The following is a 17,074-nucleotide window of genomic DNA, read 5'->3' as shown; positions in this document are numbered from 1 at the left end:
AGCACAGGCATGATGCGGTGGCAAGTGTAACACGAGAGAGCTACAGTGAGTCAAGGAGTAATCTGCTCTCAGGGTATGACTGTTGGGGTAGGTAAGACTGAGTGAGGAACAGGTAAGACTGCGGCCGGTTTTAACACACTTTGAGGCAAATTTTTATTTAGTGTGTCTGAGTATGTATTACATACGTATATGCACCACTGGAATGCAGGTGCCCGTAGAGTCCAGAAGAGGGTGTTAGATCTGCTGAAGTGGAGATCCAGGCAGTTTTAAGCCATCTGATATGGGTGCTGGAAAACAAACCTGCATTCTCTGCAAGAGCAGCAAGCGCCTTTAAGCACTGAGCCATCTCTCGCCAGCTTCTGAGGGACCTTATAAATACAAAGAAATCATGTGAATCATAATAAAACCCAAGCCCCTCCAGTGAGTATTTAATATTTATAACAATGGTTATTGCTCAAAGCATACAAATTAACTCAAAACCAGTTAACTAGGTGGGTGTCACAGCACCCACCACCGCTAGGGAGGCCGTGGCAGAAGGAAGGATCATAAGTTCAAGGACAGCCTGGGCTACATAGGAAGCCCTGTCTCAAAAATCAGAACCAAATCACACAGAATGCTAACTGAAGATTGGGGCTTTAAGGACGGTGGAGCAGGAAAGGTGGAGAATACAGTGTAAGCAGTGTAATGAGTAAGAAGATGTACAAAAGCAATGGTCACTTAAATCAAAGCTGCTTGTCCTCGCGGCAACACAGATGCCTCATAGCTGAGAACTAGGCGAGGCATTGCACATTTTACAGTAAATATTAGACTTTATTAAAGTGATCAGAAACAAGTTGATTTCTTACCATAAAAATAGTTGCTTTTATTGACAGTAAACCAGAGCTTCCTGAGAAGCTGCATCAGCTGTGACAGGGGCGTGGAGGTGACAGCTTTCAACCTTGGGCTTCATCTCAAATGATGAAGACACTGCTTCCCCTGCTTATGTTGACCACAGAAGACTCATTTTAGCAAAACGTAGACATACAGGTAGATACATGGTATCAATGAGCATACTTGAAATCTTTTCATGTTTATTAAAGGTTTTGAAAAGTTCATACAGTGTTATGAGATTCTATCTGCTGTACACTAACCACCTGTCCCATGTAGGAACACATGCTGCAGTAGAGTCAACATTTTAATATGTACAAAAGCAGAATTCTTACTAAAAAGACCTGGACAAAGAGAGCAAGCTTGTAATAAACCTGAAGAAATGTAGTAAGGGAAAGATTTCAGCAATGCCTCCTGAAGGAACCCAGGATGCTCCCATGCCAGACAGAGCTGGGAGACATGTGATTACAGATGTGCCGCAGAGCCCGAGTGACAGTGGCTTATGAACATAAGAAAACACAACACACTCTTCAGGAGTGGCACAAGGAGAGGTCCCAGAACCCTCTGCTGAAGGACAGAAAGGCTTTGATGAGACCAGAATCACACACAGACATGGTCCTTCATGTGACCCATTAAAGGTTCTTTTATGTGGAAGCTGAATATGACAACCCTGCTTGCAGTCCCAAGGGTCCCAGTGGTCCTTTCCTGCTACCGCACTTGGCTGCTTGTGGCACTTGGATGCAAACGCTTAACTGGCGCTAATCGGGAGAGGCCCAGACGCAGGCTCTGACTGGGGGACCTGGCAGGTGTTCCTGCCAATGCATTGCTGCTAGAGTTCCTGCTCCCAGAGGCAGCTGCAGGAGAAACCAAAGGCAAACAAAGGGTTAGGTCCGGCTCTACAGAGCCCATCATGAGCTGTAACAGATCAGAAGAAAGACCCACACTGACAATCAGGAAAAGCACAGGCATCCTAATCTGAAACCCCCAACTTCGACACCTTCAAAGTCTTCAACTTTTCTGGCTGTGAAGCAAAACACACATATAAAGACAAAGACAAACTTGCCAAGGGATTTGCGTTACATGTTACATGTTTCATGGCTCAGGCCTCGGCGCTCTCTTAAACTGAGGAGGCCATTAGGTCTTAGGGCCAAACCTTGTTGCCAAAAAATCCAAGCAAACAAAATTGTTAATACTCTTGACTCTATGATAGTCATGGTTGTGTCCATAGATTTTTGAAGTAAGAATGTCTCCATTTACTGCAGTTTTATTTCTAGCAATGAGAACAAATGCCTGATAAGGAAATGGCAAGATAATAAACTGAAACACTAAAATACTAATTTGGAAGAATTTGAAATAATACGGGACCTGCTCACACATAACTCCTGTGATATCTTCCTAAGTTGGTGACCTTGATAGCACATTACCATACCTGGGGGGACCCACTTGGGCCTCTTGCTTTCAGCTGAAGGGCTGCACATTATTGCTGGTTTCCTAGTGGCCTCAGAAGCTAGACCAACTGCCTGGGGTAAAGATGGAGATCCTGACTTGATGGCAGCTGGAGCTGGGTCTACTGAAGTCACTTATTTGAAACACATAAAAACAATTGTCATGCAGGAAGATAATGTTCAAGTCTAAAATGATTAGAGAGCAGAGAGGTGAAGCAATTTGCCTGTGGTCTGACAGCTACTGTTGGAACCCAGATTAGAAACTACGTTTGACATCTAAGGTCATACTTGTAGCCACTTTACAAATAATGCCTCTTCTGTGTATGCCAGGGATACTCCTATAGAGGACCCTAGGGTTATAGAGAACACACGATGTGGGCATCCTGTTCTCCAGAAACTCCCTGCCCTGCACTTCTCTTCAGTGAGTAGAGCTGTGTCTACTGCACTGTGCTGAGACTCCAGGAATGCACAGTAGGAAGGGACCTTGGAATCTCCAGCATGTTTAGGAGGTGTAGAGGGAGATCACGGGCTGAGCCAAATCCTGGCTGAGGGGAAAGGTGAGTGGAGGTGTTCAGAGAGTGGCACAGAGAGTAGAGCATGCACAAGCTCCTGTCCTGTTTAATCTGGATGGAGCGGGGATGTGAAGGGTGGGAAAGGGGAGGATGATCAGGGCACTGCCATGTTCTCACAGGCCATGGAAACGAGCCTGGCTGTTCACAGATCTGTTTTCTCAGGAGTGACATGCACGTTAAAACCTTCTTTCTGGGTTATGGTGATAAGACATCTGCTAGAAGGCTGAGGCAGGAGGATTAACAAAGGCCCAAAATGGTTATGAATAAATAAAACAAATTTTGTTAATAAATTTGCATTTTTGGTAATCTATTATACAATACAGGTGCAAAAACAGTCTAACTTTTGAACACAAGAAACAGGTGTTCCATGTCCAAGTTGTCACAAATTCTCACTGTAAAACTGACACTAAGTATGCTACAACTGGGTCCTCAAAACAGAGATTAGGTCATGAAGGAAAGCAAGGACTTAAGCTCACTCAGGCCTCACCGTCTGAACATCCAGACAACATGGTCCAGCCTCTCAATGGGACAACCTGGGATTAAGCTCTGGGCCCTCGGTGATGGGTACAAATTCTAGCATATCCTGAGATGATGATGTGAAGGTAGGAGTTCTGATGATAAGACACAGGCGCAGTGTGTTTAAAAGGAGGGCTACATGCTAACGGAGGTGGAGGGTTCATACCCAGTCTTCTTATGGCTACCAGGGCTCAGTGTTCTAAGCTTTTCTCCCTAGCCACAATTCCTTTTAACTAGAGATGTGCATTCGCAAAATGTTAGAGGGCACAGGCAAAGATCTGGAAACCCAACCAACCCAGCCCCTACAGAACAATGGGTTTCGGAGCAGGCTCACCTGATGCCTCACATTTGGGTTTTGATTTCCTTTCCTCCTTTTCCCCTGCAGGTTTCTTCTGCACTGTTTTCTTCTTTGTTTCTTTACTTCTTCTCACACCAAAGTCTTCATCACTTTCTTCACTCTCATCAAAATCAGGATCACTTTCTGAACCTTCACCTAAAACAGAAAATTACACATTGTGTCTTGGTTCTAAAACGTGAAACTTCTGTTATGCCATCTGCCATGGCCCCCACTGTCACTCAGTGCACTAAGGATGCTCTTGCCTCCATGAAAGCACTGTTTCTGGCCTCAAATGTCAGCCTCTCCTGACCTAACACCTCCCCGTCATCCCCAGCAGCCTTTTATAACCGTCACACTTCCTCCTCCTCCATGGGTTTACTTTCTTGTCCGAGAGCTCAAACCCTGGAATCCACACTTTGTGGACAAGTTCTGCTGAGCTACCCGAGGCCCTTCAGTTTGTACACCCATCACTCTAAAAACATTACATATGTGTTTACTATCTGTGACCCACCCTCATTAGAATCTGAGCTGTTTTCTCATTACTATCTCCCTAGTGCCTAGACTATAATATACATCATAAACATCAAATATTTCAGTGAGTGAGCAGATCTGTTATTTGCTGACAGCATGATAAAATCTAAAACACTGTATCTGATTGGTATTAATGTACAGACTTATTCTTTTAAATTTTTAACACAATTTTGTCAAGGTTGCTGTATTTTCCCTTTGCCCTCATTTCTATTAAGTCTGAAAACAACTGATAATAAAATAGTTTCATATTACTTTCAACTCAAAATACTTCATATGTTTCTACTAGTTATATAAAAAGCTGAGGCCTGTTGGAACAGGTCAAGAGTTGTTGCATGGCTAGTGACAACCCAGCCTGGCTCTCCAGTCTTAACTTCCCTAAGTTCTTGCATGTGCTAGTCTGTTTCAGTGCTCACACCTTTCCCTCAGTCAGAAATGTGACTTCATTCTTTTTGTTTTCCTAATGCTGTTTGTCCAGCTATGGCTTAAAGGTTACCCCTAGACAGCTTCTCTCTATGTGGTCAAATTCAATTTAAGTGTTCTATGAGTTCTTCAAAGGCTCAGTACAGTGCCTTGTATGCATCCTGGTCTCCAAGAAGTTTTTACTGAATTCCCGTAGAATTAACTTGAAGCGGGATACAACTCACCAGTCGCGCTCTCCGACTCAGCGTCATTAGCACTGCTGCCACCGCTGCCTTGTGAAGGTACCGTCCTCCTCCTCGGAGCCTTGGCTTGAGATGGTGATTTTCTCTCCCCTTCAATACTCGCGGCGTCCCCCTCCTCTGTGATCTTGTCCAAATCTTCTGGAGACAGGAACACCGCTGAGAACTCCAGGCAGACTCTAGGACCTCTGCTGCCCTCCTTTGCGCCTAGTAACACACTGCCAGGCCATGCTGGGACAGAGTCCATTAGTCTCCCAGGAACAGACTCTGGTTTTAAGGGTAACTCTGAGACCCCAATGAGTCATTGCCAAAGAATTTTCCAGATGTTCCTGGGAAGATGCAACCCTCTCTTAAGTGGGCACCTACTGTGGAGTGAAGGGCTTGAGTAGTCATGACTGCCTAGTGTGGAAGAAAGCAGGCCCTCAGTCAGAGAACAAAACTGAAGCGTAAAGAAACAAAGGCCAGGAGACGAGAGAGAGCCTTATCCTAGGAAGACGGTTCTAGCTATGAGTATAAAAGCTTAAGTCAGAAAAGTAGCACTATGATGAAAACTGTTATTAATATCAACACTTACCTACATCATCACTGGCTACACTGCAGTTAGAGACACGAGGAGGTTTATCCGTTTTTTCTGTTTCCCTTTTGCCTTGTTTGTCAGTGCCTAACACAGGAAGGAAAGGACTTCAGATGCATCCTAACCAGCCATTGTCTAAAAGCAGGAAGGCGATCATTGAAACATACTAACATGTATTAACACACAGACTGGAACAAACCATCTCAAACTCATTCCAGCCCAGTGGTTTCACCTGGAGGAGCTAGCACGTATTCTGAGTGTGAGCTCTAAAATGACTCAGGTTCACAGACTCCAGACGTAAACTTGCTCATCTTCTCTAGATTTAATTCCCTGATCTATAATTTAAAGATAATAAGTAAATAATGTCACTCTGTGTGGACAAATCCAGTCATACTAACTTAAGCTCTGTAGTGGCTTGACTGTCCCTGTAAGCCCACATATTTGAGCACTATTGGGACGTGGAGCCCTGCTGAAGGCAGTAAGTCACTAGCCTAGTTTAGGCTCAGTCCCTTCTAGTCTGCTCTTTTTCCTCCCTGAATGGTCCCCTGCCTTTATAGGCTCACTGGAACTCTCTGGAACCACAAGACAAAATAAACTATCTTCTTTAATTACAGCAGCTGATACACATGCTTTCCAATCGTTACATCCTAAAAATGATAAACGGCTGGAATATTTGTATGGTAGGTGTGCGGCCTTGGATTTCACTCACTGTAAAACAAGACGCAACCAATGTCGAGCACTGAGGAAACTTTTAAATAATGCTACTGACAACGTTAAGTCCCTGTGTTATGAAGAGCGTTACCCAGCGAGAAGCACCATTTCCAAGAGAAACTCCTGCTATAGGATTCAGTATCTTCTGTGATGAATTGTTTTTATTTTAGATACAATGTATGACAGCACTCATGAAATTTCTGATTTTCTGGTTAATAGCCTTCCTAATCAAAATGGTTTATTTTTAAAGAGGTTAAACTAACTTAAAAAGTAAAAGCCTCATTCATACCATCACATGTACAAGGTTACAGTAAAAAAAAAAAAAAGAAAGAAAGAAGAAAAGAAAAAAAAAAATCACAGAGAAACCTAGAAGTCAGAGTCACACCCTGAAGTCTGAGCTTCTATGAAGGCTAGTCCCTCTAATCCTTTTTGTTGTTTGCGTTACAAGACTGAGTCTTACTGTGTAGCCCTGGCTGTCCTGGAACTCAAATCTGTAGACCAGGCTGGCCTCCAATTCAGAGATCCATCTGTGTCTGCCTCCCAAGTGCTGGGGATTAAAGGCGTGAGCCACCAGGCCCGGCTAGTACCTCCAGTCTTAATAGATCTCACATATTATTGCTGTTAGGACATGTTCAAGAACCAGGATTTAATGGGCAAGGAAGTGAACTGTCAGGATTGTACAGATCATTTTAGGAAGACTGGACTCTTCGCCTTTAATCCCAGCACTTGGGAGGCAGAGGCAGGCAGATTTCTGAGTTCAAGGCCAGCCTGGTCTACAGAGTGAGTTCTAGGACAGCCAGGGCTATACAGAGAAACCCTGTCTTGAAAAAAAACAAAAACAAAAACAAAAACAAAAAAAAAACTGGACTCTTACCACAGAGCGACATTATATTGTCCAGCAGTCCGCTGCTCAGGGTAAATCCTAGGCTCCTTTATGTATGAAGCACAGAGGTGCTATGTGTGGACACTGATACAGCTGCATAAAGAACTGAATCCAGGGATGCCCACTGCCAAGTGCTCTTCTTATATATTAAGTTGTATTCTTTCCTCTGTGAGGGCCTATCTTAAACATTATTACAAAACAGTAAGACACTTTTAAAGATAAATACACAGGAAATAGACTTACTTTTCTCTTTGGACTTCTTCACTTGGTTGGTGAGTGTTGGAAGTTCCTTCACAGATAAAGCCAGGGCAACTTCTAGACCTCTTTGGAAGACCTTGTCATCTAAAGCCACCCTGAAATAAATGTGTGAATAACAATGGGGTGTTAATTACAATTAGTGCAGCAATACCATTAACACTAAAGAGCAAACTTTCAGATTTTTTTCTGCATTAGTATTTAAGAGCAGCTTCCTTCCAAAAATGTTCCTAAAGCATGCATCCTTAAGTGGCTGAGATTCGTAAAGTGCAGGGAGGTGGTGTCCTCTACGTGTAACATGTGGCAGGTGTAAAGCCTGCCCCGCTGCTAGCTGCTACCCTAGTAACTGTCCTTTTCCTTTAGACTCAGCTCAAACATCACTCCCACCTAGAGATCTCAGTCGTATCCACTGCTGGGGCAGATATAACTCTTACAAGAAATGTATTTTTAGCTCTGTACCTCTGAATTTAGATTTTCACAAAGATTTTACTACATACTGTGTAAAGACACCATCCCGGTTGGAATATTAGTATATTCCAAGTATCCTCGAGCCAGGCGTGGTAGTGCACGCCTTTAATCCCTGCACTCGGGAGGCAGAGGCAGGTGGATTTCTGAGTTCGAGGCCAGCCTGGTCTACAGAGTGAGTTCCAGGACAGAAACCCTGTCTCGAAAAGCCAAAAAAAAAAAAAAAAAAAAAAAAAAAAAAAAAAAAGTAATCTCAAGGATTCTTCAAGGTGAACCGGGTAAGGAGGGAGGTGGGGAAAGCCATACCAGCAATGAGCCCATAACAAGCAGACGGTAATGCTTGCCTGCTCAAGTGGACCAATAGCTGTAATTATTATAACAGGAAAACCGCAAAGATAGATGAGGAAAAATGACACAAGGGGAGAAACTGAAATGTACCTTTAAGAACTTATTTTTAAAGTAAGTTTTACTGGTGGGGATAAATATGGTCTCAATAACTCTATACATGTATAAAACCTTATTGAGATAGAATTCATGTATTATAAAATAATTCCCAACTTCCTCTTCTCCTTGAGATAGGGCATCAAGTACCTAAGATGTCCTCAAAACTCACTATGTATGCAGCAAAGCATAACTGCCAACTTCTGGTGTTCCAGAATTCTTGAACACAAGGCAAACCCTCCACCATTAAAGCTATGTCCACAGCCCCACAAATTCCATCCTTTTAGATTTCAGCAGCTTTCAGTATCTCCAGACTATCTTAATACTTGATATCACCACTATCTAGTTGTTTTTTTTTTTTTTTTTTTTTTGGTTTCTTGAGACAGGGTTTCTCTATGTAGCCCTGGCTGTCCTGGAACTCACTCTGTAGCCCTGACTTTCCTCGAACTCAGAAAATCCGCCTGCCTCTGCCTCCCGAGTGCTGGGATTAAAGGCGTGCGCCACCACTATCTAGTTTTAGAGCACTTCCTTAGCCATATCCATCAGCAGCCACTCCTGATTACCCTGTGCTTGCTGGGTTTTTATCAATTTGACACATGCTAGAGTCACTGTTGGGAGAGGGAGCCTCCATTGAGAAAATGCTCCCAACAGATTGACTTGTGAATAAGCCTCCGACGCATCTTTGTGATTGAAGTGGGAGGGCCAGCTCACTGTGTGTGGGTCATTCATGGGGTGGTGACTCTGGGTACTATAAGAAAGCAGGCTGAGAGAGTGTGCAAGATGGCAGCACCTGTGGAGCTATTCTGCTGGTCAGGGGGCTGGGGACTGCAGTCGGTGGACCAGGATAGTCTGGCCATGCCGAACTATACCAGATTTACAGGTGCTCCACTGAAGGTACACAAGATCAGCAATCCTTGGCAGAGCCCTTCAGGAACTCTGCCCACTCTTCGAGCCAGTAATGGAGAAGTCATCACAGAGCAATACAAGATCATCACCCATCTTTGTGAAGAGAGGTCTAATGCTGGCTATGACCTGTCAGCTGACAGGGAACAGATACCCGAGCCTTCATGTCTCTGCTGGAGGAGAAGCTACTTCCTGTGCTAATCCAAGAACTATGTGGAAGTGACCCGAAAGTGGTATGCAGAGGCTATACGCCCTTTCCCCTCAACTTCTTCCTGCCTGGCCACATGCAACGCCAGTACATGGAGTACCTGCAGCTGCTGTGTGGTGAGCACAAATCAGAGAGCGAGGAGGAACTAGAAAAAGAGCTGTATCAAGAGGCTCCGGAGTGCCTAACCCTTCTCTCTCAGCGTCTGGGCTCTCAGAAGTTCTTCTTTAGAGATGCCCCTGCCTCCCTTGATGCCTTTGTTTTTAGCCATTTGGTTCTGCTGCTCAGTGGGAAGCTGCAGGTCCACCTTTGGGGCTGCAGAACCTGTGTCCACTGTATCCACATCCTCAACTCTACTTTCCCTGGGATAGAGCTGAGGTGCCACCTCCACGCCTGACACCAGCAGGCCCTGAGACCGAGGAGGAGCCACACTGGTGCCGGACTCAGATTCTCTCTGTACTGGCAGCCATGGTGGGTTTTGCTCAGTGGCATTGTTTCTATCCAGCAGACAAGCCCTGCTCAGGCCCCAGTCCCCCAGGCCTCAGAGGATGAAAAGGACTGATGTATTCGTGTCTACTCATGCGTTCCAGATGTCCCTTCATTTCCCCACTGTTGGAGCAGCCAAAAATGGGGTGCTGTCCCCAGAATAGAATTGTTTACATTTAAGAAAGAAACAAAGAGAAAGAAAGGAAGGAAGGAAGGAAGGAAGGAAAAGCAAGCAGGCAAGCAGGCTGAGCAGCTCCTGAAGAGCCAGCCACTAAGCAGCATCCTCTAGAACTCTGCATCAGCTCCTGCCTTCAGGCTCTGTCCTGACTTCTTTCAGTGACGGACCATGCTGTGTAACTGTAAGCTGAAATTCTTTCCTCCCCATGATGCTTATGGCCATGGTGTTTTGCCACGGCAAGAGAAACCCTACCAAGGACATCATCACCCTTCTCTCAGTCCCAAACAACCAGCAATCCACTTTCTGTTGGCATGGACCAGTTTACTCTGGACACTTCATACAAATGGAATGTATAGTATGCGGCTTTGTGTCTGAAAACAGAATGACTTTCCCTGGCTCACTCACATTACAGCATGCATCTGGAGTTCACTTTTTGTGGGTTAACAGTCCATGACAGAGAACACATTTTATTTATCCAACTGTTGGCTGACAGACATCCAGTTGCTTTCCTGTTTTTAATACTACCACAGTGCTATAAACACTGACATGAAGCGGCGGTGTCTTCCGTTTCCTTGGGTACTATCTTCGTCCCAGACAGGACAGTCCTGTTTAACACTGTGAAGACTGCTAATCTGTTCTCTATTTCCCAACCCCACCAGCAACGTCTGACGGTTCCAGTTTTGCCACATTTTCATTAACATGTATTAAAATCACATAGTTGAGAAGTGATTAGCAGGTAACAAGAGTTATCACACCGTGGCTTCCACTTGGGTTTCCCTGACAGTGAACCATGCTGGGCATCTTTTTTATGTGTTTGATGATTACTTTTGTACTGTAATATCCAAAATAAATTCAAGACTACCCAGTATCTTTCCCCTTCAAAAGAACTTTCGAAACTGTACTAGCAGACCAAGTACAGAGCCAGAAAAAAAAAAAAAAAAGCTGGCTGACTAAACAAATATAGAAACATAGTTTTAACGGTCAAAATTACTAAGCTTCCAAAACAAGATTAACCATTCCCCTCCCCCACCTCACACTAAAAACCTCAAGGACAGACAAACTGAGAGTCACACTATACAAACCAACTAATGTCTAAAAAGGTTATTGGCTACACCAATTAAAATAAGCCAAACTACCCTGGTGCCTATATATGGGCCTTACAAAGGTATCCAAAGTGTGTTCTTTCTTTGTTCTGGGTCTCTCCTCTGGCCCGGGTGCTGAGAGGGGTTCCCCAACGTGTTGGATAAGTAAAATCCTCAGGCATTTTGCAATGATGGCGGTCTCTGTGGTCTTTGTGAGTGATGGTCTTTTTTTTTGACAAGCTACAACAGTACTTTTGGAAAAACACTTATTGTGATATTCTGTACACTGAAATTAGACGTCAGTCTCTTACTGTAGAGCGTACGTGCTCTTTACATACTTTGATGCACGTTACTTAAGCTGTATCTGCAAACAATGTTCCCCACTCACGCGCTGGAGCTGCGCTTGTCTTATATATATAATCCCATCCATGACACTCAGAACCAGAACCCAGTACACAGCTTGACATGCTATGTCTCTCAGTGCTGACACACTTTTCAGAGGACCCACCCCACCAACATCCTTTCTGGACTACAGTTTTCGGGTCTCTTGGGGATTGCCTTCTCCCTCTTGGTACCAAATGACTGTTTACAAATATTTTAAAATGCCCTTAGACTTGCCCAGCCTTTTAACAAAGTGGCTTTGTGAGATCAGAAGCAGCAGGAAGAGGTGCAGAGTCAGGAGCATGACTATTTAAACAGATTTTTTGTTTGTTTGTTTTTATGTATGTGAATTTATTTCCCAAGGCAGAAAGTCAGAAAGCACTTGATGGCACCTCCCCGTGCTCCAGACAGCACTCACCGTCAGCTCAAACCCTCACTGAACTGAGATTCTGAAGCGGTGGAGTTTTTAAATGAACAAATCTGACGCCACATGTTTTTGGGGTCTTACCTCTCACCTTTTTTTAGGGGGTTCTGTTGGTAAGACCTCTTCTTTTTGGAGATTCTTCAAGTTAGGTTTTGGTTTGTCTTGCTTTAATACCTTTGGCACAGTTTTTGACTTGTTTACAGGTGTGGATGTAGAAATGAAATCATCTATTTTTGTATAAATGAAAAAGCAGAATTATTTTTCTTGGCAGCTTAATCACAGTATATGCACATTCTCTATATAATCAAGTTTAATTCCTATACCCAAAGACAATTTGTCTTGCTGATGATGAACACGGGTCTACTTAAGAACATCAACCTACCAAAACCCAACTAACTGAAAACTACAAAGGTACGTTATGACAGTAGATAAAAGTCAGACCTAACAATTAGTTAAAAAAACCATAGAACCATCAGGAAATTTGTAAAATTTTACCCTACTAAGTGGAAGGAATGATCTTTAACTAAATTTCACAGTGTGGCCCAGCATGTTTGCAAAGGCACATCACCAGTGAACAACCAAGTCTAGGAAAACAGGAAGCACCACCATGGCACTGCTGCTTTTCTTGGGTTTTTCTGTCTTATAATCCTCAGAAGTCCTGTGGCTCTTCTAGGGATATTCAAAGACCACACGCACTACCACTTTTAGGACACATGTACTACTACTGATCATGGACTTTTAAAAGAATGTGTGACTGTTTCCTTCACGCATCCCAAATCAGAAATATAACATAATTTTCTGCACATTCCACCCTACCCAGGACCATGAACACAACTGGCAGTCTAGAAGTACCTGTCACATACCCTTGACAGCAATAAAGCAACAACCTATCTGCCAAACTAGTTTTTTCTCAAGTTGTAGACACAGGGTAAAAGAGGCTTCTCTGAACTGAGGAACTGCTAAAGCATTTGACGTAAAGGAAACTTTGGAGGTCTGGGAAGGAAATGTTAAGACATCTAGAATGAGCCTGTAGCTCAGTGGTGGAGTATTTATACAGCATGTGTGAGGTCTGCGTCCCAGCGAACACCCTCCCCCCAACACACACACACATGCAGAGGAAAGAGCTCCTACTTCACCGCGTGCGGTGTAACCTAATGCAATGCTTCTCAAACATGGATCAAAGGTCTACCAACAAAGCAAACATATAACCCGTACAACAACGCTTAAGCTAAGCTTCCAGGGTTTCATTTTTTCCATATCTAACTCTGAGGAAATACATTTCTCAGTTTATTAAAGAAAAGTAAAAAGCTCTACTTACCATCAGAGTCATTGCCAGAATCTTCAAACTGTGAATAATTGATTGGTTTTCTATTTCTATGAACAAGACAGAAATTTTTCATTACTGAAAATATTAATTTTTTTACCTTCACCTTAAAGTTATTAATAATCTTGAAAAAAAGGAAAATGTGTTTGGAGTCTCTCTAAAGAACTTCAATCCAAAGCCAAGAACTTGGCATTAACTGAAAAGCCAAACCCATACCTGATACACATAATGGGAAGAGAAACCCCCAAAGCAAGAAGAAAACAAATATTAGCAATTAAACTTTGTATTCTGTTCAGTGGTGACTGGGTATTTATAAACTGTGTGCTGTTCTTTGCTTACATTAGAAAGTGCCTGTTCAGGTTTTTTTTTTTTTTTTTTTTTTTTTTCCAAGACAGGGTTTCTCAGTATAGCCCTGGCTGTCCTTGAACTCACTTTGTAGACCAGGCTGGCCTCGAACTCAGAAATCTGCCTGCCTCTGCCTCCCAAGTGCTGGGATTAAAGGTGTGTGCCACCATGCCTGGCTCAAGTTTTAACCATATTTTAAAAATTCTATCAGAGCAGAGCTATGGCTCACTGGTTAAGAGTACGCACTGTTCTTTCAGAGGACCTGAATCCAGTTCCCAGCACCCATGCTAGGCAGCCCACAACCCCCTGTAACTCCAGCTCCAGGAGGATTAAAAATCTTCAAGCTTCCTCAGACATTGCACTCACATGCATATACCCACACAGACTCTGACACCTAAGACCAAAACCAAACAAAAAAAACTTTAAAAATCCCTCTACAATACCAAATAATGCTTTCTTAATGGAATGTACACTTTACAATAATAGTCTGTCCCTACATCTTTGTAGGAACTAAGTGGGCAGAAGAAAAGGATGCTCAGTGTACAAAGGTTACTCTCCTTCCTCTGGGAGAGCAACGTAAGGTTGCCCCGCCTTCCCTTCTGTCATCTATTACGTGCCCCCAAGCTTACAAGCCCGTTCTTTCAAGCAAAAATGGGAGTTCTGTGAAAGCGGCTTGTCCACTGTCCAGATCATGGTCCAGACCTGTGTTTCCCTGAGAGAGCATTTTAAATGGGAAGCTGTTCTTGTTACTCTCCAACTCGCCAGAGTTTAAGAATTTGACAGCTACATAAAATATGAAAGCATCTTAAGAAGTTGTGGGATTAAAAAATTAGTAAACAAAGCCAAAAGCCTACTAAAAAGACCAGTATATCTCAGGTTGAGTTGTAACAGACATGGATTCTTATCGATTCATTAAACACAAACTACATATATCGTATTTTAGAGGCTCACTAGGGTGAGATATGCAGGAAACCATTACTTTTAAAAAGGTCTTTAAAAACTTGGGTATGTGCACACAAGTACAGACAGTATCTGCAAAGGCTAGGGGAGGACACTGGGGCCCCCGGAGCTGGAAGGAGCTGCAAGAGCTAGAAACTGTCTGATGTGGTTGGGAACGGAACTTGGATCTTATGGAAGAACACCAGGCACTCTTTTAACTATTGAGCCAGCCCACAAGTGCTTCTGTTTTTAACATATATGAGTATGTGGCAATAGAAACTGCAAGGACTACAACCACCACAGCCTCAGTTTGTGCCAACAGTCCCATCCCCATTCAGTGTAAATGACAGAAGAGTGAAGACAACAACTGGTTTGGCTTTACTGTAACACAAGTAATGAGCTAGTGAGATGCAGTGGCCAAAGTCACCTGCTGTGCAACCCTGACAACCTCCTGTGACTCCTAGGATCCATGAAAGGTGGAAAGAAGAGAAAGGACCCCACAGTTATCTGCTGAATCAAGACAATGTATGTCTACCACCATTCCCACCCCTTTTATTCACACAATAATTTACAAAACAACACCCCCCCACACACACACACACACAAAATAACAACAAAAACCAGACCACAGTCATCTCACGGGGCTTCTGAGGATTCAGGGGACTGTGGATAACACTGTGACTACTACTATCCCAAATAACAGCATTATGTCTTCAATATCTGCATGCCTGTCCCCTTCCAATTTCACCATGGAAGCAAGAGAAATCTAGTCCTGCCTTCTAAACCTCATTATCTCAAAGGGGCCCATCTCAGTCAATACAGAGAACACCTTGACGTAGCTCAGCCCATCGAGACAGTCAACCTTGATTCTTTGTTTTCTCTCCTCTATATCCACTTGTCAGAAGTACCTAAACTTGAGCTGGAGAGATGGCTCAATGGTTAAGAGCACTGACTACTCTTCCAAGGGTCCTGAGTTCAATTCCCAGCAACCACAGGGTGGCTCACAACCATCTGATGCCCCCTTCTGGTGTATTTGGAAACAGCTACAGTGTACTCATATAAATAAATCTTAAACAAAAACAAAAACCCTAAACTTACTTGCTCCATCTCCACACCACACACACACAGTGCCAAAGTCACACACAACTGATAGCATCTCAGTCCCCCCCCCCCCTTCACTCTGGCCATTCCATCCCCCTCAGAGTCAACCAACAGCCAGTGGCCTTTATAAAAGTGAAATGAGAATATCTCAGACCCTCCATACAGATTCCCCATCTGTCTCAAGAAAAATTCAAATTCCTAAGGCCTACAAAACCCTAACTGCTTTGTAATCTATCTGACTCAGTCCTCAATCCATCCATCAATCCATCCACATGCTTGTTCATCCCACACCTTCAATCTGCTTCTCAAACATGATGAATCTTGGGCCTTGGCTCCTATTTCATGTGAATGCCCCTTACATTTTGCCTAGGTAACTTGTTCATATGATTTAAAGTAAGGCGTTTCTCCTTCCTCCTATGTTACATTGTGGGGTTTATTTTGTTACCCCCCTTATCTCTCCCCACCCCTCTTCCAATAGAGTGTAGCCTCCAGCTCTTAGTACAATACAGACCTAAGTGAATTCACTAAGTTTATTGTTGTTTGGTTTTGCAGGGCTGGGGATTGAAGCTGGGGCCGCTCGTCTGCTAGGCAATCACTGGACCACTGGGCCATAGTCTCAGCTATATTCAGTCATTCTACTAAATGGATGGCCTGCCTGGCATCCCGGTTGTGATCACGGAGAGATTCCAACAGTCTAAAGGAAAGCAGATAGGAACTGGGATCATGTGACAGGGCACCACGGCTTGAGCTGGAAGTTAAATGGGCCTCTCTGCCTAGGGATTTGAGGGGCACAGAATAGGCACACCTGCTTTTTCTGTATCGCTGGGCTGTAGTGCTCAACGTATGACAGCCACTTACAGGGTCGCTCGCTGTCGCGTTAAGCGCGACTCAAACGCTAGCCTACCAGGTCCCTCTGGAGTGGGGTGACTCAGCGGGCGACGGCTGCAGAAGGAGGCCGAGGGGCGGAAAGCGAGATGCCAGGCGGGCTCCTCTGAGCAGCGGGTGGCTCTCACCGGAGACTGGCGACGAGCACCCACCCAATCGCGCTGCCCTCTGTCGGATCTCGTCCTCCCCCGCAACCATGCATGACAGTGGCCCCCATCGTCCCTTGTCCTTCCTCCCTGCCCCGCGGGACGTCACCAACCACTCACCTGGTAGGACGCACCATGGTGCCCTGCCTAGAGCAGCAGTGCTCTGGAGCTGGGGAGCAGCTGTGGCGGTTTCAATTCCCGCCGAAAACCAGACGTCGCGCTCCACGCCCCACTGCGCCAGCCCGCCAATCACCGCTCGCCTGCCAGAGGCGGCGCCTGCGTGCTGAAGATAGGGCGCCTGCGCACACACACCGTGGCCCGGGCACGCCATCCCGGATCCTGTCTGCTCAGACTTAGCTTTTGTTTTGATATTGCTCTTTCGTCACAATTGCGATTTGGTACCGAGTCTAAAATACAAT

General features: G+C 44.4%; 1 protein-coding gene and 1 pseudogene across 2 annotated transcripts; one reads left to right on the top strand and one right to left on the bottom strand.

Annotated features, from left to right (window-relative positions):
* Positions 1 to 861: 861 nt before the first annotated feature.
* On the bottom strand, positions 862 to 16,884 carry Rad51ap1 (RAD51 associated protein 1). 2 transcript variants are annotated; one of them, XM_021164959.2, is made up of 9 exons: positions 16,776 to 16,884; positions 13,234 to 13,289; positions 12,007 to 12,142; positions 7,339 to 7,448; positions 5,502 to 5,588; positions 4,913 to 5,068; positions 3,735 to 3,893; positions 2,297 to 2,446; positions 862 to 1,721 (listed from the first exon to the last, which is right to left on the bottom strand). In XM_021164959.2, exons 1-9 carry the CDS (start codon positions 16,790 to 16,792, stop codon positions 1,576 to 1,578), a joined length of 1,017 nt encoding a protein of 338 aa, XP_021020618.1. In that variant the 5' UTR covers positions 16,793 to 16,884; the 3' UTR covers positions 862 to 1,575. The 2 variants fall into 2 exon arrangements, with proteins under 2 accessions (XP_021020618.1, XP_021020619.1); XM_021164960.2 differs by having other exon boundaries at positions 4,913 to 5,065.
* Positions 9,037 to 9,926, top strand: LOC110296448 (metaxin-1 pseudogene; annotated as a pseudogene).
* Positions 16,885 to 17,074: the final 190 nt, after the last annotated feature.

The sequence above is a fragment of the Mus caroli genome, unplaced genomic scaffold (assembly GCF_978045245.1).
Source record: "Mus caroli unplaced genomic scaffold, Mus_caroli_1 scaffold_7, whole genome shotgun sequence".
Classification (NCBI taxonomy): Eukaryota; Metazoa; Chordata; class Mammalia; order Rodentia; family Muridae; genus Mus; species Mus caroli.
The sequence above is the reverse complement of the archived record's forward strand: the minus strand, read 5'-3'. Positions and strand labels throughout refer to the sequence as shown.